Source organism: Nannospalax galili, unplaced genomic scaffold, assembly GCF_000622305.1.
Source record: "Nannospalax galili isolate Female #2095 unplaced genomic scaffold, S.galili_v1.0 scaffold459, whole genome shotgun sequence".
Lineage (NCBI taxonomy): Eukaryota > Metazoa > Chordata > Mammalia > Rodentia > Spalacidae > Nannospalax > Nannospalax galili.
Window position 1 is genome coordinate 1,793,841 of NW_008344211.1, and position 23,789 is coordinate 1,817,629.

At 53.5% G+C, this 23,789-nt stretch overlaps 2 protein-coding genes across 6 annotated transcripts in view; one reads left to right on the top strand and one right to left on the bottom strand.

The window, feature by feature from the left end:
• Positions 1 to 10,816, top strand: part of Zcchc14 (zinc finger CCHC-type containing 14) — a 54,856-nt gene extending 44,040 nt beyond the window's left edge. For all 4 annotated transcript variants that reach the window (XM_029567109.1, XM_029567110.1, XM_029567112.1 and 1 more), the window contains 9 exons: positions 1,195 to 1,304; positions 2,078 to 2,172; positions 2,467 to 2,521; positions 3,009 to 3,291; positions 4,668 to 4,759; positions 4,885 to 5,012; positions 5,849 to 5,989; positions 6,591 to 8,051; positions 8,951 to 10,816. In XM_029567109.1, coding sequence (XP_029422969.1) covers positions 1,195 to 1,304; positions 2,078 to 2,172; positions 2,467 to 2,521; positions 3,009 to 3,291; positions 4,668 to 4,759; positions 4,885 to 5,012; positions 5,849 to 5,989; positions 6,591 to 8,051; positions 8,951 to 9,006 — 2,421 coding nt within the window. In that variant the 3' untranslated portion in view covers positions 9,007 to 10,816. The remainder of the gene's footprint in view (positions 1 to 1,194; positions 1,305 to 2,077; positions 2,173 to 2,466; positions 2,522 to 3,008; positions 3,292 to 4,667; positions 4,760 to 4,884; positions 5,013 to 5,848; positions 5,990 to 6,590; positions 8,052 to 8,950) is intronic.
• A 3,759-nt stretch (positions 10,817 to 14,575) lies between these two features.
• Map1lc3b (microtubule associated protein 1 light chain 3 beta) overlaps positions 14,576 to 23,789 on the bottom strand; it is a 9,549-nt gene continuing 335 nt past the window's right edge. Inside the window, exons 2-4 of one of the 2 annotated variants that reach the window (XM_008840567.3) lie at positions 19,883 to 19,938; positions 15,913 to 16,019; positions 14,576 to 15,023 (exon numbers count right to left, since the gene is read on the bottom strand). In XM_008840567.3, the coding sequence (XP_008838789.1) occupies positions 14,852 to 15,023; positions 15,913 to 16,019; positions 19,883 to 19,938 (335 nt within the window). In that variant the 3' untranslated portion in view covers positions 14,576 to 14,851. Of the gene's footprint in view, positions 15,027 to 15,912; positions 16,020 to 19,882; positions 19,939 to 23,789 lie in introns of both variants that reach the window. The other variant, XM_008840566.3, reaches the window with a different exon arrangement.

Genomic DNA, 23,789 nt, shown 5'->3' on the forward strand with positions numbered 1-23,789 from the left:
CCGGCTACATCAAATAAAATTTTTTTTTAATAATTCTTTTTTTTTAAGTTTAAGGTCAGACTTAAACTTGGCTACAGAGTGGACCATGATTCACAAAAGAATAATAAAATTTAAAAGTGAAGATAGATAGCCAGGCGTGGTGGCACACACCTCGATCCCAGCACTTGGGAGGCAGAGGCAGATGGATTTCTGTGAGTTTGAGGCCAGCCTGGTCTACATAGTGAGTTCCAGGCCAGCTTCAGAGAGACCATCTCAAAAAGACAAATAAATAAATAAATAAATAAATAAATAAATAAATAAATAAATAGTGAAGACATAATTAAAAAATTACAAAACCCTGTGAGAGAACACGTGTTCCCACAGCCCATGCGGCTTGTAGACTCTCCACGTGGCCCCTTGGCATTGGAAGCACTGGACCATGCCCTTTGGGGTTGGAACCCCTCAGCAATCACACTCTGCTCATAGCACTGGGTTTCCTCTGGACTCACTTCCGCCCATAGGACCTTGGGCCCTCACTGCTCTCTGATCTGTGTTTACAACAGCTAATGTGACCCCTGCCTGGGTCACTGTTCAGAGTCCGTGTGTCCGCTGTGGTCTCTTCCCTGTTCTCAGTGTTACTGTTGGACAGTCTGTCTAGCCCCTCTGAGTAGTACCTGCCTCCACTTTGAGACAGGGTCCTGGGTCTTTTCCCCAGAAAGTGTTTGCTTTTTCTCCTTCAAGCAGAGCACTGGCTCTTTTCTGTGACCTGGGAGCAGACGTAGGAAAACCTGCCTCAGAAACTGGGCCTTTTTTTTTTTTTCGGCTTGGAGGCAGGGGCCCGAGGGGTTTGTACCTGTCCCCAGGGCACTTGTGCCCCCGAAGGTGGCTCTGTCTGTATACTGACCGCCGTGTGGCCTGGGGGATGCAGCCATCTCTGCCATGTGTGCCAGCCATGGTATGGCATCACAGGTCCTGGCTTTCTGGGAGGGCTGGTTCCCATTAGGTCTCTGGTCAGGAACTGGCCCTGCAGCTCAGCCTATGCTGGACTTGGGAAAGGTGGGGTTCCTCTGCTGAAGTGGGGCGTCCTGCGTGTGTAGAGCCCCCACAGCTGGAGCAGTGCAGTGTCCACCAGCAGATGTCGCCTCCGCCAATGCAAAGCTCTGGTAGTGAGGTGAGCACTGGTTGCTGCTGGACGACCTGCCTTGTCTCTTTCAGCTCTGCCAGCTCTGCCCTGAGGAGAACTTGGACAAGCTCCTTCCTTGCTTGGCTGGCCCAGATTCCTTCTATGTGGAGCGGAACCACATGGATCTGGAAGCAGGCCTGAGGTGAGTGAGGCTCCTGGACAGGGTCCGTGTGGCTACTCGGCTGTGTGAGCCCGTTGCCTCCAGGACTGTTTCCTGAGGGTCTGAAGAATGTTAATGACCTTGGGGTGAGTTTGAGAGTGAATAGAGGAATCAAGCTGGTGTTACTCTGGTGGGATCCTAATGCCCTTGTGAGTTGTGGATGGTCCTGGCATTCACCTGTGTCGTGTGGTTGAAGGTCGAAGCTGTGTCAGGATGGACATGTTCTTTGGTCCATGTCTGTGCACACATGGTACATGTGCTGCTGAGGCTCGCTGCTTGTTTTTTGCTTTGTTTTGTTTGAGAGTGAGCATGGCTTGAATATCATTCCTGGTTTATGTGGTGCTGGGGGTGGAGGCCGAGACTGTGCTGGACGAGTGTGCTGCCCACCGCTGCACCGCAGTCTGGCGTGGGTGCTGATGTGCAGGAGGCCGGGGTTCTGCCTGGCCCTGAGCTGACTGTCCTGATGTGACCCTGTGTTCGGCTGACTCGGGCATCCGAGTCATCGGGCGTCGGGGCTCCCACATTTTGATCCAGTGCTTGTGCCACGGGTCCTTGTAGGGCCTGCGTAACTCACCGTAAGAGAGGGGGTCCTGGCGGGAAAGGCGCCATTGAAAGGCAGCAGGCGGGTCCCAGGCTCTGGGCGTCTGCTTCTTTTCTTTCCTTTTCTCATTTCTCTGTCTTGAAATTTCCAAATTCTCCCCAGTTAGTTCTGTCCATGGTGCTTTAGCCCCACAACCCAGTGTCTTTCTCCCCAGGTACCTGGCCTCCATACCTTCCCACGTCCTGAAACATGACCATGTCAGGAAGTTTTTCAGCACTTCGTCTCCTGTCCAACAGCTTCAAAGTCCAAGTAAGTTTGCGAGATGGTTGAAACTGCAAACGGAGGGCTGGAGAGACGACTCGGTGGTCAAGTGCAATGTTGCTCTTACAGAAGACTCCTTATGGAAGTTCAGTTCCCAAGACTCAGGCCAGGCAGCTCACAGCCACCTCTGACCCCAGCTCCAGGCATCTGAGCACTCTGGTGTCCAAGGGCACCCACATTCGTGTGCACAGACACACAAACACACACTTAATTTTAAAAGTAAATAAAAATAAAGATACGTTCTTTTCTCCACGTTTCTATGACGCCTTTCTTCTTCTGTAGGTCCTGGTAACCCTTCCCCTCCTAAAGTCAGTACGATGATGGGCGTGTCTGGAAGGTGAGCAGCCCTCTAGCCAGACTTCACACTGCCCTCGCCCATGTGTGGTGTGTACGTAGCATGTGTGCAGAGCTGCTCTCAGAACTGTCTGCCCCGCCTGCGTCTCAGGCAACATCAGGAGAGGAATTGGGTAGAAAGAATGAACTTTTGGCTTTTCCGGTTCTATGGTTTCCTCCCAGTTCAGAGCAGTGTGTTTGAACTCACCATCTATGGGTGTCATCTGGGCCGCCCAGCCAGACCTCTCGTGGATGGCATGTGGGCACAGCAGCATCCCCGGGGGCTCTGTGCTACGAGGAGGGAGGTCCTGGTGGTGCAGTAGTAAACAGGGCCCTGACGAGCTTAGCGTATGTGGTGGGCTGCACCCTGTACAGGGGGAGTGGGTGCTGGCATGAGATATCCCCAAAGATCCTGGTACAGCCCCTGGCAGACCCCAGTATAGCTGCAGGCTTCCACAATGGTTTCTGTTCCCACCTGTCCCATCCTGCAGGCCTGTGTGTGGAGTGGCCGGCATCCCATCCTCACAGAGCAACGCCCAGCACCACCTGCAGCACTCGGCCAGTACTGCCACTCCCCTGCCCCACTGCTCTCACGCGGGGGGTGCGGGCTCAGCGCTGGCTTACCGGACCCAGGTGGACGCCTCGCCAGCCATCCTGATGCCCTCTAGTCTGCAGGCCCCTCAGCCCCAGGAGCAGAATGGGATTCTAGACTGGCTTAGGAAGCTGCGTTTGCACAAATATTACCCCGTCTTTAAACAGCTAACCATGGAGAAGGTACGTCAACTGCTCAGAGGGCCACTGTGTGCTTCATGTCCCCAAGTAGCTTTTGTCTTGGCCAGGCAGGTTTAGATGCTGTGACACGTAGACTCCTAGAGGGTCAGGCAGGTTTAGATGCTGTGACATGTGGACTCCTAGAGGCCAGGCAGGTTTAGATGCTGTGACACGTGGACTCCTAGAGGCCAGGCAGGTTTAGATGCTGTGACGTGTACTCACCTTGGTATTAGCAGGACCTGGATCTCACCCGAGGGCTCGCCTGTAGCTGAAACAGACAAAAGCAGAATCTTTACAAACCAGGCAGTTGTGAAGTGAGCAAGTTTCAGCCCTCAGGCAGTCTAGAGGTCATCTGCTCCTTTCTAAACCACCCGTGGACTCCTAGAGGCCAGGCAGGTTTAGATGCTGTGACGTGTACTCACCTTGGTATTAGCAGGACCTGGATCTCACCCGAGGGCTCGCCTGTAGCTGAAACAGACAAAAGCAGAATCTTTACAAACCAGGCAGTTGTGAAGTGAGCAAGTTTCAGCCCTCAGGCAGTCTAGAGGTCATCTGCTCCTTTCTAAACCACCTGCAGTGTGGCTCCTGCCTGGGTGTGGCCAGTTCACAGGGCCAACCCCAGGACACAGTGGAGTAGGGTTCAGACGGTCAGGCCGTACTGAACAGTGAGACCCGCAGGAATGGAGAACACCTGCTCGGAGAGGGTGCCCGCCAAGACAGGCCTGCCTGAACGCTTTCTGGCCTTGCTGTTGGTGGCTGTGCTGAAAGAAACCACACCAGGAGTTTGAAATCTGAACTCCCCTGCTGGACAAGATGCTACCTAAGTCCTGTAAATGCCCTGTTAAATCTAGAAATGACGCTTTTACAGAGCAGCGGAAAGTGCATCTCAAGTCCGTTCGCAATGCCTCAACTTGGGGTCTCTAAATCTCGAGGATGAGAAGTTTTTACTAAGACTGGTCATAATGGGTTTGGATTTTCCAGTCAGATAGATGAGCCACGGCGTCTGGGATGTGGTGAGCACTCTCCGGTCAGGTGTCCCATGCACCAGGCCTGGGGTCAGTCACCACTCCCTCTGGATTGTACCTTCTTCCCATTTGCACCTCACCGGGTTGCTGAAGGGATTTTACAGAGAATTGTCTTAAGGCAGCTGTGTTCCAATGAGACGTTTCCAGAGGACAGACTGCTGTTAGTTGTAGAGCTGTAGTTGAGGCTGTCAGCTCCTGTAGTCACCGGCTGCAGGATGCCTGCTGGCCAGCTGCACCCGAGGTGTCCAGAGAGGCTGCAGCAGGGAGCAGTGGATCTTCTGTGTTGGGATCAGCTCTGAGCTCTTTGCATGTCTTCCACTTCTCAGTAACAGTCTTTCATTTCTCCTATGCAAGTTTTTGAGCCTTACTGAAGAAGATCTGAATAAATTTGAGTCCCTCACCATGGGTGCAAAGAAAAAGCTCAAGACTCAGTTGGAGCTGGAAAAGTAAGTATGAAACTGTTCTCAAAATACGTGTCCATGCCAGGCGTGGTAGCGTACGCATCCTGTGCTTGCAGCAGAGTGTGGAGGGGGTGGTGCTTTCTGACGCCATGCTGTCTCTCCTTTCACAGGGAGAAGTCGGAGAGACGGTGCCTGAACGCCTCAGCCCCATCCTTAGTCAGCAGCAGTGGAGTGGCCCGAGTCCCCCCAACCAGCCACGTGGGGCCTGTGCAGCCCGGGCGCAGCAGCCATGCTGCAGGTATGTGAGGGCCTGTAGTTCAGTGTGTGGCTTGTACTCGGCTGGTGTGACATGTTTTAAGTAAGAATTAGACTTGGGATCACTCGGGGCTGTTTAGACACTGCAGTCCTCACCCTTAGCTCTTTGTCCTGACTCTGCCGTGTCTGGTGCAGGAAAGTAGATGGGACATGTGGGCTGGCTGCCTGGCCTCTGGTGATTTGGACAGCAGTGTTAGATTCTCGTGTTGTGGGAGCAAGCAGAGTTCAAACCAGAGAGGGACTGAGTTCCTTTTCCTAGGCAGGTGCCCGTCATGGGCTGTGGCCCTTGGCTCCTCTTCCTGCCAACCTCTGCTGGCTTTCCTGTCTTTCCCGTCCCTGTCCTAGGGAACAGGCTGCGGACACCTGAGGTGGTGGCTGTCTCATCCCACAGGAAGAAATGAGTGTTGTTGTATTCAACAGCAGTAGACAGAGTAGGGGCAAACCAGGAAGAGACAAATGTCAGATGGCCACTCAGCCTGTGCCATGGGTGACTTCGAGGGCAGACAGCACAGTGCCGTTCTACAGATGGTTCCGCACTCTTCAGGGTGGGTGGGGTGCCCGACGGTGACCTGGCATTGGGCGGCAAGTGCACTAGCCTGAGTAGCAAGCATCCTGTGATCTTCCACTACTACAGGCCTTGGGGAGTTGGTGCAGTTTTCAAGAATGAGCCCAATCCGACCAGGGCTGGGGTCCCCCGCTTCCTCTGCCCAAAGGGCCCATGGCCAGGGGTGGTCAAGAAGACATGGGTGGTAGCTGGCAGCTCTCCTGCATGTGCGTAAGTGCCACATCAGCTGTTGACCTGTGCTGCCTTCTCCGCAGAGCTGCGGGTGGAGGTGGAGCCCCCGGCTCACCAGCTTCCCCGGGAAGGCAGCTCCTCCGAGTACTCCAGCTCCTCCTCCAGCCCCATGGGCGTGCAGGTACGAGAGGAGAGCTCAGACAGCGCCGAGGAGAACGACAGACGTAAGACACCCGCGTGTGTGTGTGTGTGTGTGTGTGTGTGTGCGTGTGTGTGTGTGTATGGCAGACGTAAGACATCCGTGTGTGTGTGTGTATGACAGATGTAAGACACCCGTGTGTGTGTGTGTGTGTGTGTGTGTGTGTGTGCGTGTGTGTGTGTGTATGGCAGACGTAAGACATCCGTGTGTGTGTGTGTATGACAGATGTAAGACACCCGTGTGTGTGTGTGTGTGTGTGTGTGTGTGTGTGCGTGTGTGTGTGTGTATGGCAGACGTAAGACATCCGTGTGTGTGTGTGTATGACAGATGTAAGACACCCGTGTGTGTGTGTGTGTGTGTGTGTGTGTGTATGTATGGCAGACGTAAGACACCCGTGTGTGTGTGTGTGTATGACAGACTTAAGACACCCGCGCGTGTGTGTGTGTATGGCAGACGTAAGACACCCGTGTGTGTGTGTGTGTGTGTGTGTGTGTGTGTGTATGACAGACTTAAGACACCCGCGTGTGTGTGTGTGTATGACAGATGTAAGACACCCGTGTGTGTGTGGCCCATGCTGCTGAATCTCCACCTGGGCGCACGCAGTGCTGACTCTGTCCCGTCCCCAGGTGTGGACATGCATGTGGAGGGTGCGGATAAGGAGAAGCCGGTGATGCTGCTGACTCACTTCCCATCCGGCTCTGCCAGACCCACCGCTCAGGTTCTTCCTGTGCAGAACGAGGCAGGCTCCAGCCCTGCAGGCCACCACCCCTTGCCCCCACAGTTGATGCCTGCAGCCTCTCACCTGGCCCCTGTGCGCATGCTGAGCTCCGCACATAAGTCGGACAGAGGCGGTGCAGACACGAAGCTCCTGTCGTCGTCCGTGCACTCACTTTTGTCCCTGGAAGAGAGGAGCAAGGGGCCTGGCCCCAGGAGCGGCACTAAAGTGGACAAGGGCTTCGGTGGGGCTGTGCTGGACACATTGTCCTCCACGGCACCACACCCTCCAGTGCAGGCCCTCTCAGGCCTCGCAGAAAACAGCTCTGTGTCACCCACAGTCTCCTTTGGGCCCCGGGCCAAAGTCGTACATGCAGCCACACTGGACAGGGTACTGAAGACGGCACAGCAGCCGGCCCTGGCCGTGGAGACCAGCTCAGCCGTCACAGGGACACCGAGCACTGTCTTGCACGTGGCCCGGCCACCCATCAAGCTGCTGCTGTCCTCCTCCGTCCCTGCGGATGCTGCCATCTCTGGGCAGACTTCCTGCCCGAACAGTGGGCCCATCAGTGTGCCCCCCGCAATAATCAACCCCCGGACTGCTCTGTACACAGCCAACACCAAAGTTGCCTTCTCTGCAGTGAGCAGCGTGCCCGTGGGGCCGCTGCAGGCCAGCTTCTGCGCCAGCAGCAGCACTGCCTCCCCCAGCAGCCACCCCGCCACGTCTTTTGCGAGTATGGCCTCGCTGCCCAGCTGCCCGGCCCCCAGCTCCAGCCCCGCCCTCTCCTCGGTCCCCGAAAGCAGCTTCTACAGTGGTGGTACTGGCAGCAGCTCCACAGGCAACATTCCCGCCTCCGGTCAGAGCCACCACCACCACCACCACCACCCGCAGCCCCCCGCGCCCCCACAGCCTGCGCCGCCCCCACCTGGCTGCATCGTGTGCACATCCTGTGGGTGCAGCGGCAGCTGTGGCTCCAGCGGCCTGACCGTCAGCTACGCCAACTACTTCCAGCACCCGTTCTCTGGGCCGTCCATGTTTACCTTCCCCTTCCTGCCCTTCAGCCCCATGTGCAGCAATGGCTACGTCAGTACCCAGCAGTATGGCGGCGGCTCTGCCTTTCCTGTCGTGCATGCCCCCTACAGCGGCAGCGTGACTCCAGACCCTGTCCTGGGTGGGCAGTCCACATTTGCAGTGCCACCAATGCAGAACTTCATGGCTGGCACAGCAGGGGTGTACCAAGCCCAAGGCCTGGTGGGCGGCACCAATGGTTCCAGTCACAAGAAGAGCGGGAATCTGTCCTGTTACAACTGCGGGGCTACTGGCCACCGCGCCCAGGACTGCAAGCAGCCGTCCATGGACTTCAACCGGCAAGGTAAGCATGGGGGTGGCCTGGCGCCCTTTAGGCCCCATGCCTGCTCTCAGTAGTAATGCACAGGCGGCTTTATGAGCATAGTGAACTTCTTTTTAAAGCCAGTGGTACTTGAGGAAAGCTCCTGGAAATGTTGGCCAGGGAAGTCCCGGGTGGGGGTGGGGGTGGGGTCCTGTGCTCTAAGAATGGCACTTGCGATGCTCCTTGTTCTAGACAGCCACTGGCAGATGGACTCTAACAACACTGACTGCTGCCACCCTGTGGCAGATGGTGGATGTTCGGGGCTCTTCTCCCTGTTTTCATGTCTGTTGGTCAAATGTGAGCGTCTACTGTATTACATGTTTATTCCTGTGTCTTTAGCTGGCTTTGAACTTGGGTTCCTCCTGTCTTAGCTGGGAGTGTTAGTGTGTCCACACACCTGGCTTACTGGGGTGACTTTTGCTGTTTGTTTGGAAAAATTACAGTAGGGGTTGCCAGGTCGGCCCCGTACTGCCTTTCCGTGTGCAGCCCTGAGGAGTCCCCATGTGTGTACTTGGCAGCCTGTGGTCCTCCACCTGGAGAGCCTTTAGAAGCCAGCACCTGTGACTGGAGGTCCAGTGGCGGAAAGGGGAGGGGGGCTACCCAAGCCTGCCTCCCTTCCCAGAGCTGGCCTGCATCTCCTGAGTCCAGGCCTCACCTGCCCACATCCAGGTGTGTCCTGGCCAGCCTGTGCACAGGGTCCAGGTCCAGAGAAGGAGCCCGTGGGGGCATGGAGAACAGGTTGTGCTGTTCTAGGTCTTAGAAACCAGTAACATCCAGCTGTGGGGTGGGGGTGGTGGTCCTGAGGACGATGCTGGCGGGGGCAGGGCTGCCGTTGTCTGCACATGCACTGACTCACGCTTCCCCTGCTTCTGTCTCTCCAGGAACGTTCAGGTTGAAATATGCCCCTCCTGCAGAAAGTCTGGACTCCACAGACTGATGCTTTTCTCTGGCAACAGAACCTTGTTAAGCCATGGAGGCCTAGGGAAGTCACACAGGACTGACTGGGTCGTGCTGTGGAGCTCACTATTCTTAACCCAAAGGTGCTTTACTCCACTAGACTGGATAGAGGATCCAGCATAGATGTGCATCAGACTCGATTTTATTGCCAAAATCCTAGTTTGGAGCTTGACGTCAGGACTTGCCTAGAGAAGACTTCCACAGCAGGTGACTTGACCCTCACACCCTGCTGCAGCATGGAGACCTCTGTCTGCCGCAGCATCGCATCTCGAAGCATTGCGTTGCTGGGCCTTCTAGACTCACACAATTCCGGGGCAGCTACGCATGACCTGAGTCGAGACTGCAGGTCGGAGCTCTCTCAAGTGGTGTTCCCCCCAGTCGGATCCAAGACACCCCTGGGCTAGGAAAACGTCATCTTGGTTTTGTTCTGTTTTGCTAAAGTGATAAGGCACTGATCTCTGGGATTCTTAGGATTGCACTATAGAAGACCTCTGCAGTCTGGGAGGCAGACTCGGCCGAGACCTGAGCACAAAAGCCTCCAGCCACAGGCGTCTGGGGTGGGCATCAGCAGGCTGCTGGGCTTAGTACATGACAGACACGTGCAGGCAGTTCCAGGGTTTTAATGCTTTTTTTTTTTTTTTTTTCCTGAAAACAAATTCCCACTCTGTTAATAAATAGAACTAGTTCACTCTCAACAACTTTGTTTCTAAGGGTCCAAGTCCCAGGTAAGCCAGTCGCTGAGGGTTGAGATCACAACCCCACCTGTTGGTGGCTCAGAGCCTGTTCTCTCCACCAAGAACCAGCTCCCCAAACACAGGAACCACGACTTTGTGAGTTGGCGGATACTCTGTCCTTCAGGAAGCTGGCTGTCACGAATCACACAGCTTCCCCGGGATCCTACCCCAGAGCTTACTGCTGACGGAGTCACCCTCGAGACAGACGGTTCAACAGTAATACAGTCCTGTGACTTTCTCCTGTCAGTGTCCTCTGTATTAGGCTCTGTATTGATAGTTAATTCCGTTAAAATTGCCTGGAAAACTCCAGTAGAGAGACGCAAGGCCTGGGGAGCACTCGCCAGACACAGCCCAGGCCTGGGAGGCCTCACTCTGCAGAGGATTCAGTCCTCACTGGGGCTTCTACACTTCAGGCCACCAGAACAAAAGCATTTTCATCTGAAATTTGGGGACTTAGCCCTTCAAGGTTAAAGGGAATTTTCTGCTCAGATAACGTTATTTAAAATGCTGAAGGCTTCACTATTAAAATGCTGATTGGTACTGAACGTCTTGCCAAGGATTTTCCAGTTGCGTATTTATGGAGAAGAAAATCACAGTAGTCAGACCATCCTCCAGCTGGGACTGAATTGTGTAAATCGAAAACTAGCCTAGCGTCGGAGGCATTGTGGTGCAAGGCTTCAGACTCTGCGGTCGGTTTCCTGACTTGGTGGGAACAAAGACAGCTGCTACACGTTCATGGCGGGTTAGGGGAGTTCTGTCGTGTTGTGTGGTAGTTCTCATCTCTATGCAATGCAGAACTGACAGACCTGTGTTCTCTGCTCAGTATCACGTCCAGGTCTGAGGTGATGGTGACGTGAGCTGCAGCCGCAGCTGGGGTGTTCTGTTATCTTTTACTTACAAACACTACAAATGTCACGTAACAAGAACTGACACAACTTTGCCTTAAAGAGTACCAGACTGGAATTTGTCGTTTATGTTAATAAGGAAGACTTAGAGTGTTCATTGATGTTTACGATTTTAATATTTCTGAAGCCCGTTACAGGGGCCTGGATATGTGCTGAAAGCCAAACTTTTAAATTTTTTTGGTTTTTTAAACAAAGAAATATTTTAAATAAATCCTATTTCAACACAGTGAAATTGTTGAAAACTGTCTCATAGCAAAAGAAAAATACCGTACTTAAGTTTTTTGTTGTAGTCAGTGTAGAGAATGGAAGTGTCTGTTGTTACCTATTTTGTTAACCTGAAAGACAACAGAAGTCTCCAGCGGAAACTTCCATTTGAAGTGTGGCATTGGAGCCAAGGGGGGCGTACTGACCGGTTCAGCTGTTCATCCGTGGAGGTCTGTGTTTGGAAACCTCCTGCGGCCTCTTTATGAAAGCGCTTGTGTGCTGTGCCGGCTTCATCAAGATGTAAACACGCAACGCGCCGCACAGAGCCAGATCTGTCTGCGAGGTCCACTGCGTGAGTCCCTCGAGCTGCCTGAGAATGTTTGCCAGCAGTATTGTGAGTTTCTCCGAGCAGCCAAAGTCAGTTAAGCCTGGCGAGCACCTTGTATTTCCTGACTCGGTCGGTTAAAAAGAACATACCAGCCCTTTCCAGTCATCTTCCTGAAACTGCTCAGTGTCAGAAGGCTGTGGCACCCGGGCTCTGGCCCTGGCCCGCCTCCGCTCTGTAGCTGTCATGTGTTCCTAACCATGTTTCCATCTCCAGGATGAGAGTGGGGTGTTCAGATCGGAGAGCACAGCGGACAGTGCAGCCGTTTAACCTGGTTGTTGAAACAAAATACTCAAAGCTTCTACCTTCCTAATTTTTATTTCACAGTAAATACTGAAAATTGGAAAGTGCTTTAATGCTAAAACTCCTAATTGCTGAAGAGCACTGAGAAACTGGGAGCTAGCACTTACACCACCGAGTCGTTTCTTGAACACATACAGTTGGGTACTGGAAAACCAGCAGCAGCTGTCATCTCCCCGCGATGACAGCAGTCGGCTTGTTTGTAGTCGGAAGCTTCCGTGTTTTACTCCATAGTTAGACTCTAGTCCTTTCCTGCAAGTTGGCCTGGTTCACACCACACGGACGTGCTGAGGCGGCGACACAATGGTGGTACCTTTGCCCACACACGCCACACAGCCCTCGTGAGCCCAGGCTACCCAGGCTTCCACTCCTGACCCAAGGGAACTGGGTTGTCCACCCCCCCAGTCCTCCCCCTCCGTCACTTCCCGCTTTCTGGTGTTTGGTCTGATGCGCTCTAGTTGTACAACCTGCTAGCCCTGCTGGCCTGTGGCATTACCTGCTGACCTCTGAAAGGTTGTAAGGGTGTCTGTTGTCCCGCCCAGCCTCATTCATCCCTGAGGATGGTCCTGGGGAACCTGAGCAGGGACAGCTGCCTTTCCAAAGTACATATGACTCCCCAGAGCGAGTCTGGTGGCCCAGGAAGCCACGGGATCCACGGAGGCTGGACTGTTGACCTGTCCCAAGGGGCCGAATGAACATGGGCATCTTTAGTCAACACTCGGCAATACTTTAGAAAACCACATACTGTGCTGGCCGTGGCTGGGTCCAGGTGGCTACCCTGCTTGGGGGCGGGGCGGGGGCAGTGGCCGGCCCCAGCCCTCCACACAGGCCGGTTCTCACGCACACAGGACGTGTTGGTACCAAGACTGAGACCCTCACAGCTTCTACTGGGCTTCTCTGCTTTTTAGGAATGAAGGAAAATTCTCCCACTTTTGAGCCATTCTTTTGTCAATTCTACAAAATTGCATGTAACTTTATAAATATTTTTAAAAGATATAGTTTTGTAAATATTTAATATTCTGCTAATTTGATTTTGAATTGTAAATGTCAAGTATTGTTTTTGGGGTTTTTATGTTTTATTATACTTTGTTAAAAAGGAAAAATTGTACATTTTTAGAATGTTTTTATGAGTAAATTTAATGTACTGAAAATAAAAATGAAAAAAAAAAAAAACCTCAATGTCACCATCAGGTCTTCTGGGAGTGGGAGGCCAGTGTGCTTTCCCGCCCAGTCCTCTCCTCCCTGATTCAAGGCCCTGGGCCTTCCACACGCTCCCTGTCTTGGTCCACGGCTTTTGAATGTGTCCTCACTGAGAGAACTCTTGACGGGGTTCTAGTTCAGCTGCAGGTTCCTTGACCACAGAACCTGGGGTGTGACACAGCCTGCCCTGTCTAGGAAGGGAGCAGCCCCTTAAGGGGACCCGATGACGGCACTGCCCCAAGGGCAACCAAGCACCATTTCCACCGAGGGCTGCCACGAGGTAGAGCTGCACTGACAGCATCAGCCCCCATGCCCTTGAGATCCAAATGGGTCTCCTTTGAGCAGAACACCCACAAATCTCGTGCAGGGGCTTCTGGGCTGGTTCGGGGGACTCCACCTCCCTGAAGCAGCTCTGCGGTGCCTGCTCACATCCGAGTAGGGTCCAGTGCTGGGCACTGTCTGGGCTGAGTGCCTAGAGCTGTCCACACAGGTAAAGCCTTGGTCACACTCCTCCCCTGGTGTCTACCATGCTGGTATCAGGCCACCTAGTAGCCCACAGCACCCCGGCCTATCTCCACCTGGACACAGGCACGTTGGCCAGTTCAAGAGAATTCAGAGCTAGTGGCAGGACATTGGCCAGAGAGGCAGGTGCAGCAATGAGGTGGGGACCTTCCTGACTCCAGGCGCAGTTCCCCTGCCAACCCCATGAAGTGTCTCAGGACATTTCAGTTGTGCCTTTATCTACTTAGTGCATTGATAACCCTACAGTCAGTCACCCCTCTCCGCGTGGCTTTTTATTGTTTAAGAGCAGTATTACAGGACTCTTACTGAACATAACCATAGTTTACAAGGACCTTAGATATGACACATACAATCTGTACAAGACAGGCTGGATGAGAACTTACATAATGTAAAAACACCATTAACGGCAGCGAATGGACAGGTGCATGCAGGGTGAGGGGGTCCCAGAAGAGCTGGGTTTGGAGGCTGTTGTGCTGCTTCCCCTGTGACAGCAGGTAGTTCACAGACCCAGACCCCAAAGGGTGATGGACCTGCTGCACAGACAGTCTGATGCACTGTGGGTCAGAGCATCAGTGGCCAGCGGCCAGGTCCAACTGGACCTGGGCATGAATACCCGTCAAGAGCCGGAGTTACTGTTTTCTTCACAGCTGACACTCGAGGTGGGGGAATGCCCACAGCTGTCTGACAAGGAAGGGTTAGAACACGTGACAGCAGGCATGCCACCAAACACAAAAACATATCTACAGCTGCAAGCCCAGTGGCAGAGAGATGCGTCTCAACGTCGGTGCCGACTTGCCACCTGGATGTCCCCGTGGTACACTCAGGGCCGCACTGCACACCTAACTTGCCCCTTCATCGAAGTAAGCATGGACAGGAGGAAATCCAACCTAGAACAAAGCACTTTTGCTCTTCCTCCTAAGCTGGACCAATGACCCTTTATTCAAGGTTGGAATTTCCAGCTAAGCAGCAGTCCTGGCCTGTGGCTACCATGTAGACAGCACCCAAGTGACAGTTTCTCAGTCTGCTGAGGGTGGACCTGGTGGGACGGAGCTAGGGGTCAGGAGAGGGGCCCTCAGAGCCATGTTCTTACACATCCTGACCCTGTTTTGTGCAAAGCCAGAGGCATCTGGGGGTAGGGGGTGGGCTCTGCTAGACAGCGGAGCTGAGAGACCCGCTGAGGGAGAGCCCAAGCTGAGTGGAAGCCGTTCTGTGAGCCGGCGGCAGGCTCCGGGAAACTGCCTGCGCCCTGACGCTGCTGCCCCATGGCAAGCCTCTCCTGGGGCAGAAAAGCATCAAAAATAACTTGAAGGTCTGTTTTATTCGCAACTCAAGATGCAAAGTATTTTATTTTTAAACTTCTAAAATTTGAGAACAAGGTAGCCTAGGTTAAATGAGTTTTCCAAAGCTTAAAGCACTCATGTGGAGCTCAGTTTTTCTGGCTGACATAACAAACAATTCCTAACACCCTAGGTGGGCACCTACATTCTGATCTGAGAGACGAACTGACCGACCTCAGTTGGTAATGTCCCTTTTGACTCCTTGGTAAGGTTTAAAAACTTGAGATACTGCTGAGTCTTACACAGCCCAGCTCTCTCCAAACGTCTCCTGGGAAGCGTACACCATGTACAGGAAGCCGTCTTCATCCTTCTCGCTCTCATACACCTCGGAGATGGGCGTGGACACGCTCACCATGCTGTGTCCATTCACCAGGAGGAAGAAGGCCTGGTTAGCGTTGAGCTGTAAGCGCCTTCTATCGGGAGAAGAAAGACAGTGTGGAGACAGCACACAGAACGCACAGGAAACCACCCCATCCTGACCATTAACCACGACGAGGCTTATCAATGCTGATTTGCCAAATGCAGCAGTGTAGTTCTCAGAAAGCGAATGACGGTCCGTCCATGACCACAGTCACTGATGACCGCCATCACACGGCGCCTCCTCAAGCTGGGACATTGTTCAAATGCCCACAGTACACGAAGCCCAGACTCGGAACAATACAAGTTGCTGAGCCGTACCATCTTTATTCTTCTACTGATTTTTTTTGGCGGGGGGGATGCAGTTTAGTAACCTGTAGCATTTTATCTTACTTTTGGGGGATGGCAGGATCTTACTCTGTAGCCCATGCTGGCCTGAACTAGCAGCAATCCTCCTGCCTCAACCATCCATGTGTGGAACTGCAGGCAGGCCTTAGTACCCAGCTCACCTTATAGAGGTGACAGTCTGACACCAATACTGTCATCTACAAACATTCTGGGCCAGCTAGGCGAGGTGGCGCAAGCCTGTAATCCCAGCACTCGGGAGGCGGAGGCAGACGGATCTCTGTGAGTTCGAGGTCAGCCTGGTCTACATAGTAACTGCCAGGCCAGGTGGGGCTACCAGGGGACCCTGTCTCAAAAAGACAAAAAAGAAAAGAAAAAAGAAACAAAAACCATACTAGACCACATTCCACATTTGTAGTTGGGGGCAGGGGATATAGATACATGTGGCTACAGGGTGGACGTGCCTGACTTACAGGGGCATGAAAGAACCGAGAGGGACCTGAGGCCTAGAGAAAGGAAACTTCAAGATTTAGGAGGTGCCAGCAGGCCGGGTGAAGCAATGCTACTGAACAAGTGACCCAGGAGGCGGCCGAGTACCTGATTATCTTGATGAGCTCACTCATGTTGACGTGGTCAGGCACCAGGAACTTGGTTTTATCCAGGACAGGCAGCTGCTTCTCCCCCTTGTATCGTTCTATGATCACCTAGAGAGACCAGAAGTGACTTCAGGACAGGCACAGCTAACTGCCAGACATACACCACTTCCCACGCTGTGGCTGCCAAGGGCCAGTCCTCGGCTTCCCATGGTGCTCCTGTGACTAGTGCTGACTCACAGCTGTGCCACCATCCCAGACAGAACGTGGCACAGGAGAGGTAACAGCCACCACCAGGCAAGCAGGCTGTGTCCTTGAGTTGTTTGAACTGGGACCAATCAAGTTATTCCCTATCAGGACAGAGCCCATGCCACAGGAGCAGAGGCTGTGAACAGCTCCAAGCACTGAGGTCCCATTACAAGGGACATGGCAGCATGTGCTGTAATTGCAGCATTCGGAACCAAGTGGCTGGAGGACAGGAGACCAAGAGCAGCCCAGACTCTCAGGCCCTGTCTCAAAAACCAAACAAATCAACATTGCTACTTCCTTCAACAGGGCAGGTGCATGGCTTCTGTGCTGGGTGCTTTAGTGTCAACCTGACACACCTGGGTTGAGGAGCCTCAGTTGGGGAATTGCCTCTATTGGACTGGCCTGAGGCCTGAGGCATCTTCCTGAGTGATGTGGGAGGACCCAGCCCACTGCAGGTGGTGCCGCCCCTGGGCAGGTGGGCCTGTGTTGCATAAGCAGGCTGAGCAGGGGCCAGGGGAGCAAGCCAGTAAGCAGTGTTCCTCCATGGCCTGTGCTCCAGCTCCTGCCTCCAGGTTCCTGCCCTGAGTTCCGACCTTGAGCTCCCTGATGAACTGTGACCCAGGAGATGTAAGTTAAATAAACCCTTTCCTCCCCAGGTTGGTAGTGGTCAGGGTGCTTTGCCATAGCGATGGAGAGACGGCTTCCAATAAAAGACAAGTCTCTCTCTTCAGGACAAGGTCTTAGCGTCAGCCTCCAGCTCATGCCCCTCCTGCCCAGCCTCCCAACTGCCAGGACTACAGCTACGCTGCATGCCTGGCTTGTGGGCTCCAGTTCTGGGAGCGTGCTGTCTTCCCCTTTTCAAAGCCCTTCCTTCAGCAGGCAGAAGAAATGTAAGCGACCATCTCACAAGCTGGCCAACACCACAGTTCTCTGGTTCTAAGACTAAACAGGTGTAGAAGGACTTGATGGTATTTTAAGAAGAGCTGAAGAGACAGCTCAGTGGTCAGAGCACGGGCTGCTCTTGCAGAGAACCGGGGTTCAATTCCCAGCACCCACATGATGGCTAACAGTTGTCCATAACTCCAGTTCCATGGGATCCGACGCCCTCTTCTGACCTTAAAGGGCACTGCACCTACCTACATGCAGCCAATATAGTCATACATATAAAATAAGCTGCCAAAATAAAAAAAAGCTTCTAATTCTGTGCTGTTCCACAATGATATGTGCAAGTGGTTGCCTAACATGCTCAGAGCCGTGTTCAGTCCTCAGCACCCCAAAACAAAGCACCAAAAATGCACAACAGCACCGAAGCCGACAGGCAGAGGCAGGAAGATGGCGGCTTGAGACCATGTGGGCTACATGTAAGACTGGGCCATGACCCCAGCATGCAGGGAGCGCTGGCACAACCCCCAGCATGGCATAAAGTCAGTGTGGTGGCACATGTCTGTACGCCCAGCACTTGGAGTACAGTGCTGTGAACTGCCTGGCATTCAAGGCCAGCCTGGATCATAGAGACCTGTTTCAAAAAGCAAAACAAGGGCTGGAGAGATGGCTCAGTGGTTAAGAGCACTGACTGCTGTTGCAGAGGACCCAGGTTCGATTCCCAGCACCCACATGGCAGCTATGAACTGTCCTTAACTCCAGTTCCAGGGGAATCCAAAGCCTCCTTCTGACCTCCATGACATGGGTGCACGCACTCACATACATACAGGCAATACATTCATACACATAAAATTAAAAAAAACAAACAACAAAAAAAAAAAAGTAGCAAAACAAGAGGCCGGGTGTGGTGGCGCACACCTTTCATCCCAGCACTCGGGAGGCAGAGGCAGGCAGATCTCTATGAGTTCCAGGCCAGCCTGGTCTACACAGTGAGTTCCAGGCCAGCTGGGGTTACAAGGAGACCCTGTCTCAGAAAGACAAAGGAAAAAAGAGGCAGCAAAACAAGAAAAGCTGCCACAAAACCTGAGCACAGGGGCATCTGTGCCTCAGCGTCACTGCGTCCCCAGCACCAGATGCACCTGCTAAGAAACTCCCACCCGGCACAGCAGATTAATGGTAGGGCAGGCCATCTACGTGCTTCAGGACGGGGAGTGTGTCTGCACACGGTCCACAGATGTGAGCTACACACAGTTTCTTGGAAGGCATCTCAAGCAGCCGTCCCTGTCCTGGCCAAGACCGAGAAGCAGCCCACGGAAGCCAGTGCGGACGCCAAACCTGTTTATGGGGCAGCAGAGCTTTAGCCCAGGAGTGAGGGAATGAGAGGGGCCTGTGAGCTCAGCATGTTTCTGTAGGAAGGATGGGACTGGGCATCCTGGGTGCCTGCCTGAAGCCTTCCGGAGTGCACTGTTCCTAAAAGGGGCCAAGGGCCTGGCCTGCGCCCTTGTCAGGAATGCCCAGGACATAGTCACCTAAACACGGCCGGCTCACTTTTCAGTTTTGAGTTGTCTGTCCTTTACTCTTTAATTTGGGAAGGAAGATGTGTAAGTCACAGCAGAAAATGCAGCTGGTCTGAAAGAAGCCTCTGCCCTCAAGGGTCCTGGCCCGCAGTACTGGGAGCCCCAGAGGCTGTGACCATCTTCTTAACCAAGCAGCACCCAGCCACAGTCAGCTGTGACTTGCTTGGTCACAGGCGTGTGTAAGAGTAACAGCGAGTTTCTGCAAAGAACCCAGGGCTACAGCAGAGAGGGCCACGGAGGGTGGAGACTAGTCCACGGGAAGCTGGGCACACTGGCAGACTGGTCCAGCTGTGCTTCCAGCAGGCAGATACAGGAGCCAAAGGGAGGCCAGCCCAACAAGGGGAGGGTGCTGCTCGGAGGGCCCTGCCCTGGAAGCAAGCTCCAGGTATGCCTCACCCTCACATGAGGACAGACTGGGAAATGTCCAGTGTGGGGAATGACATGTCCTACCCGCCAACCAGCAGCACACACTGCAGCTCTAGCCCCAACCCCTTGGGTCCTTATCACCGTCCCCTCAGAATGGAATGAACCGGATGGACAGCCCCGTGAGGCCAGGGTGGAGGCCCTTTCCAAGTGAGGGCAGAGATGGGAAGTGATACCAGCTGACACTAGGTGGCTTCCATGGGCCCCACATCATGAAAATCTTGCAACTACCACAGGGGCTGGGTCTGCTTCTGGTTCTAAAGTACTACCGCCCTGGAATCGTCTCATAATTTTAGTAATAAGCTGATGAACAACACTTAACCACCTATAGCCTAGGTCAAAGTCAGCCTGTCTGTTCCAGACCTCACACCTCAGTCTGTGTAAGCCCACCACCAGGGCGGACAGCCTAGGGGATGCTGATGGCTGCCAATCAGATCCTCAGTAAGGCTGAGGCTTCAGAGGCGACACTGAGCAGTACCCTGTCTTCGGCAGAGGCCCTCGGGAGCACCTCCAGTCGGGTTACACCCCGAGAGCCACCGATGTCCTCAGCAGTCACCCTTGGCTCCTCTGGCACAACAGAATAGTGGGCTGGAGTGGAGCTCAGTGCCCGGGTACAAACCCAGCACCTCACACACCCACCTGTCCCTCGGTCCTTCATGATTACAGTGACATGCACGAGGGACTCGAGTTCAGATTCGGAGCAAAGCTGAGCAGGACAGTGCTGCCACCCAGAACATGAAGCACGATGAACAAGGGCTCCCGGTGACCTGTCCAGTGAGGTATGTGGGGGTCACCGACTCCTGTGGGCAGGACCAGCACCCCCGGGGGCCAGCAAAGACCTACCGGGATCTTGGTGGGGTGCTGCTCTCGGATGAGCCGGACATCTTCCACTCTCTGTTCTGCAAGGAAGGGAAGCGTCGTCAGGCCTGGAACTCTGCTGGTGTCCTTCGCTGAGGCAGGGCAGCGAGCACACTTCACAATGGAGCAAGGCTGGCAGATGGCCAGCGGCACAGCACACATCGTACCGTAGTCAGTAAGCTTCCGTTTCTCGGAGCTGGGACCCCAGGCATGTGCCGCACAAGCAGGCTGTTAGTACTGGGGGAAGGGGGCAGTACCCAGTCTCTTTTCCAATGACTTCTGCCACGAATGCCAACTTTGTTAATTTTCCATAGCCTAATTTGCATAAACTGCAGACTAATTTTCTCTTAACATTTCCAGTGGGTTTTTGTTTGTTTTTGTCTTTTTGAGACAGGGTCTCCCTGTAGCCCCGGCTGTCCTGGAACTCACTGTGTAGACCAGGCTGGCCTGGAACTCCCAGATCTGCCTGCCTCTGCCTCCCAGTGCTGGGACTGAAGGTGTGCAACACCAAGTCCAGCCTTGTTTTCTGGTTTTTTGAAAAGGTCTATGTGCCTGACGTGGTGGCCCACACTTTTAATCCCAGCACTCAGGAGGCAGAGACAGGCAGACCTCTGTTGAGTTCAAGGTCAGCCTGGTCTGCATAGTGAGTTCCAGGTCAGCTGGGGCTACAGAGAGACCGTCTCAAAAAGAAAGAAAAAAAAGAAACGGTCTATGTATGTAGCCCAGGATAGCTATCTTGGATGTTCTCACCTGAGCCTGCCCAGTGCTGATATTACAGGAGTGTCTCATGTCTGGCAAGTGTGAGACTCTCTAAACATAAAACAACACAACCAGTCTACTGTTGGGTTTTTTTTTCCCTCCCTTTTTTTGAGATCTCTGGAACTCAGAGATTTGCCTGCTGGGATTAAAGGTATGTGCCACCACACCCAGCTGTTGCCTGATTTCTGGTCTCTAATAGCCCAGGCCTGCCTCTGACCTACCCTGTAGTAAGGATGGCCTGGAACGCCGGTTCAGCTGCTGTCACCACGTCCTAGGTGCTGGGATCCCAGGCCCATCCTGTGTTATCTATACTATGTAGGCAGCCAGCCAAGACCAGGCTAGGCAACTGGACCACAGAGCCGGAGAGACATGCCACTGATAAAGCACAGCACAGCAACGGCACTGTTTCAAACCTTCAACAGAGGCTGGAGAGATGGCTCAGTGGTTAAGAGCACTGGATAGTCTTGAGAGGATCTGGGTTGGGTTCCCAGCATCCACATGATGGCTAACAACCATCCTTAACTCCAGTTCCCAGGGATCCGACACCCGCTTCAGGCCCTGCACACACGGGTGCACTTACACACATGGAGGCAAAATATCCATCCACATAAAATAAAAACCAAAAAACAATTTATGGCCAATTTAGCTGCCATCCACAGAACGTAAAGAGCTGGGGATGCGCTCGCTGAGGGGAGCCTGCCCAAGCCTGTGTGAGGCCATGAGTTGGACACTGCACTGCAAACAGGAAAAGGGGAAACTACAACCAGCGGTGTCACCTCCCGCCGGCCTCCATTTCAGTGAGGGTGGCTGACCTCAGCCCTCTGCTCTCCCTGTCCCCCGAGAACCCTTCATTTTACCAGTGTGGGATACTTCAGGGAGTAAGAAAATTCATGCTGTCAGTCAAGTAGCCCTTGACATATCCCAAATATACTTCAAATGCTTGAGAGGCTTCGCTAGGACCTACAAGATGTGTCTAAAAAAGTAAGTAAGGGGGGCCAGGTGTGTGGTGCACGACTTTAGTCCCAGCACTCAGAGGCAGAGTCAGGCCGATCTCTGTGAGTTCAAGGCCAGCCTGGTCTACAGAGTTCCAGCCCAGCTAGGGCTACAGGGAGACCCTATCTCAGTAAGACCAAAAAAAAAAAAAAAAAAGCGAAAGCTTAAACCAGCACATCCTGAGTGGAAACGCCCAGCCAGAGAGAAAAAGATTTTTCTTTTTTAATTTTATTTACCATTTTTATTTTATGTGTATGAGTGTATGGCCTGCATGTACGTGAGTGCACCCGGGTCGTGCAATGCCTCGGAGGTCAGAAGAGGGCTTTGGATTCCCCTGGAACTGGAGTTAAGGACGGTTCACAGCTGCCATGTGGGTGCTGGGAATCGAACCTGGGTCGTCTGCAAGAACAGTCAGTGCTCTTAACCGCTAAGCCATCTCTCCAGCCCCTCTTTTTTTTTTTTTTTAAACAGGATCTCCCTAGTCCCAGCCTGCCTGGAATTCACCATATAGACCAAGCTGACCTTGACAGAGATGTCTATGAGATCTGGAGGCCTCTGCCTCAGGGTTGGAGTTGAAGGTGTGCACCACCACACCAGGCTTTGAAAGAGATTTCTTATGGATTAAAACAGTTGGGTAGGTGGAGAACAGAAAACACAAAAATGCCAAAGGTGGCTTCCCCACTAGAAACTACAATGTTATCTTCATTCTGATTAGACCCCAAATAAGGCCCAAAAGGGAAAGACGGGAATGGCTGTTCTTTGACGGCAGCAGGGGAGGGCAGGGCACACTCAGAAGAGCCCGCCTCACACCTCTTCAAGCAAACAACTGTTTATGGAGGAGCAGTGTTTTGCAGCTCCATTCTCAGCACTGCTGGGTGGCAGAGGAGGGCGAGATCTTTCTGGTGTTGATAATGCACTTATTATCCGTCCCCCTCCAGTGACAGGCCCAGACAACTGGGAGCCTCTACATTTCAGCATCTCACAGCCCCTCACCCCCAGCCTTGTATACAGATGGCTAATGATGAAAGCCACAAAATAGCAGTGAACGGCTCCAGAGGCCGGAAGATCCAGCCCCAGGTTCCCACCTTCCCTCCACCTCTGGGTGGAGCCCCACAGATGGGCAGAGGGTGACCTCTGAGGGGGCTTGTTTTACCAATGTGTCATCTGCAAAGCTGCTTTGGGCTATCCCCAGGCATTCCTGCTGACTCACGTTTGCTAGGAAGGATGAACCTATCCTGCCCACGACTGAGTGCTACCGAGGTTTGGAGAGGAACCTGGCTGGGCCAACCTGTGACAGCTTCTGGGCTGTTTATTTTGGACCAACACATACTTTCCTGGAGACTCCTGGTTCACTGGGGCTTAAGACCTGAGTTACTATCCTGAATAAAATGTCAGCAGTGTAGGAAACATGCTATGGAATGGAGGGGTCACCCCAGGAGGACACGGCGGAACTTCAGTCCCGCCTGCACCAGGTGAAGCTGCTTACTGGACCTGAGGGACTCAGCCACCAGGGACCTGAGCCTGGCCTTGGGGGGCCCCTCCCAGGTTCTGGGGCTACAGGAAGGTGATGAGGGTGGGCCCTGGTCTTGCAGTGGAAGCCAAAAGAGTTCCATTCAAGTAGCTCAAAACGCTGACTTGGTGGTCCTCACAGGGGCCTTCCCAGAACCAGCTGAGTGACAAAGCTCTGATCAGCCGGCACCCAGCCTAGACCACTAAACTCAGCACCTCCAGAAGTCTGCTGTCAGTGGGTCTAGACCCCAAGGGGCCGTTAAAACTTAGCTGCAGCAGGGGAGGGACTCGGTTGGAGGACCCACCCCGGGGATCGGAGGATCCACTGGTGTGGCTTCCACCTTCCCCTTCCTGGACTGCTCCGCAGTGCTTAAAACTCAGTACAAGCACAGAAAACATCCCTAAGTTTTTGTTAAGAGACAAAGGCCAGCTCCCCACATATGTCCCAAGTCACAGCCAGAGTGGCGTCCGACTCCGGAGGGGGATGGGGAGGGGACGGGGGGGGAGGTGGACGGGACATGAGGGGACATGGGGAGGGGACATGGGGGTCCACAGGCCTTGGCAGTAGCCGGGCTGGTGTTTCCAGTCCCAGAAGGGCGAGGCGGCAAGGTGGGGAGGGATGGACCGGGGT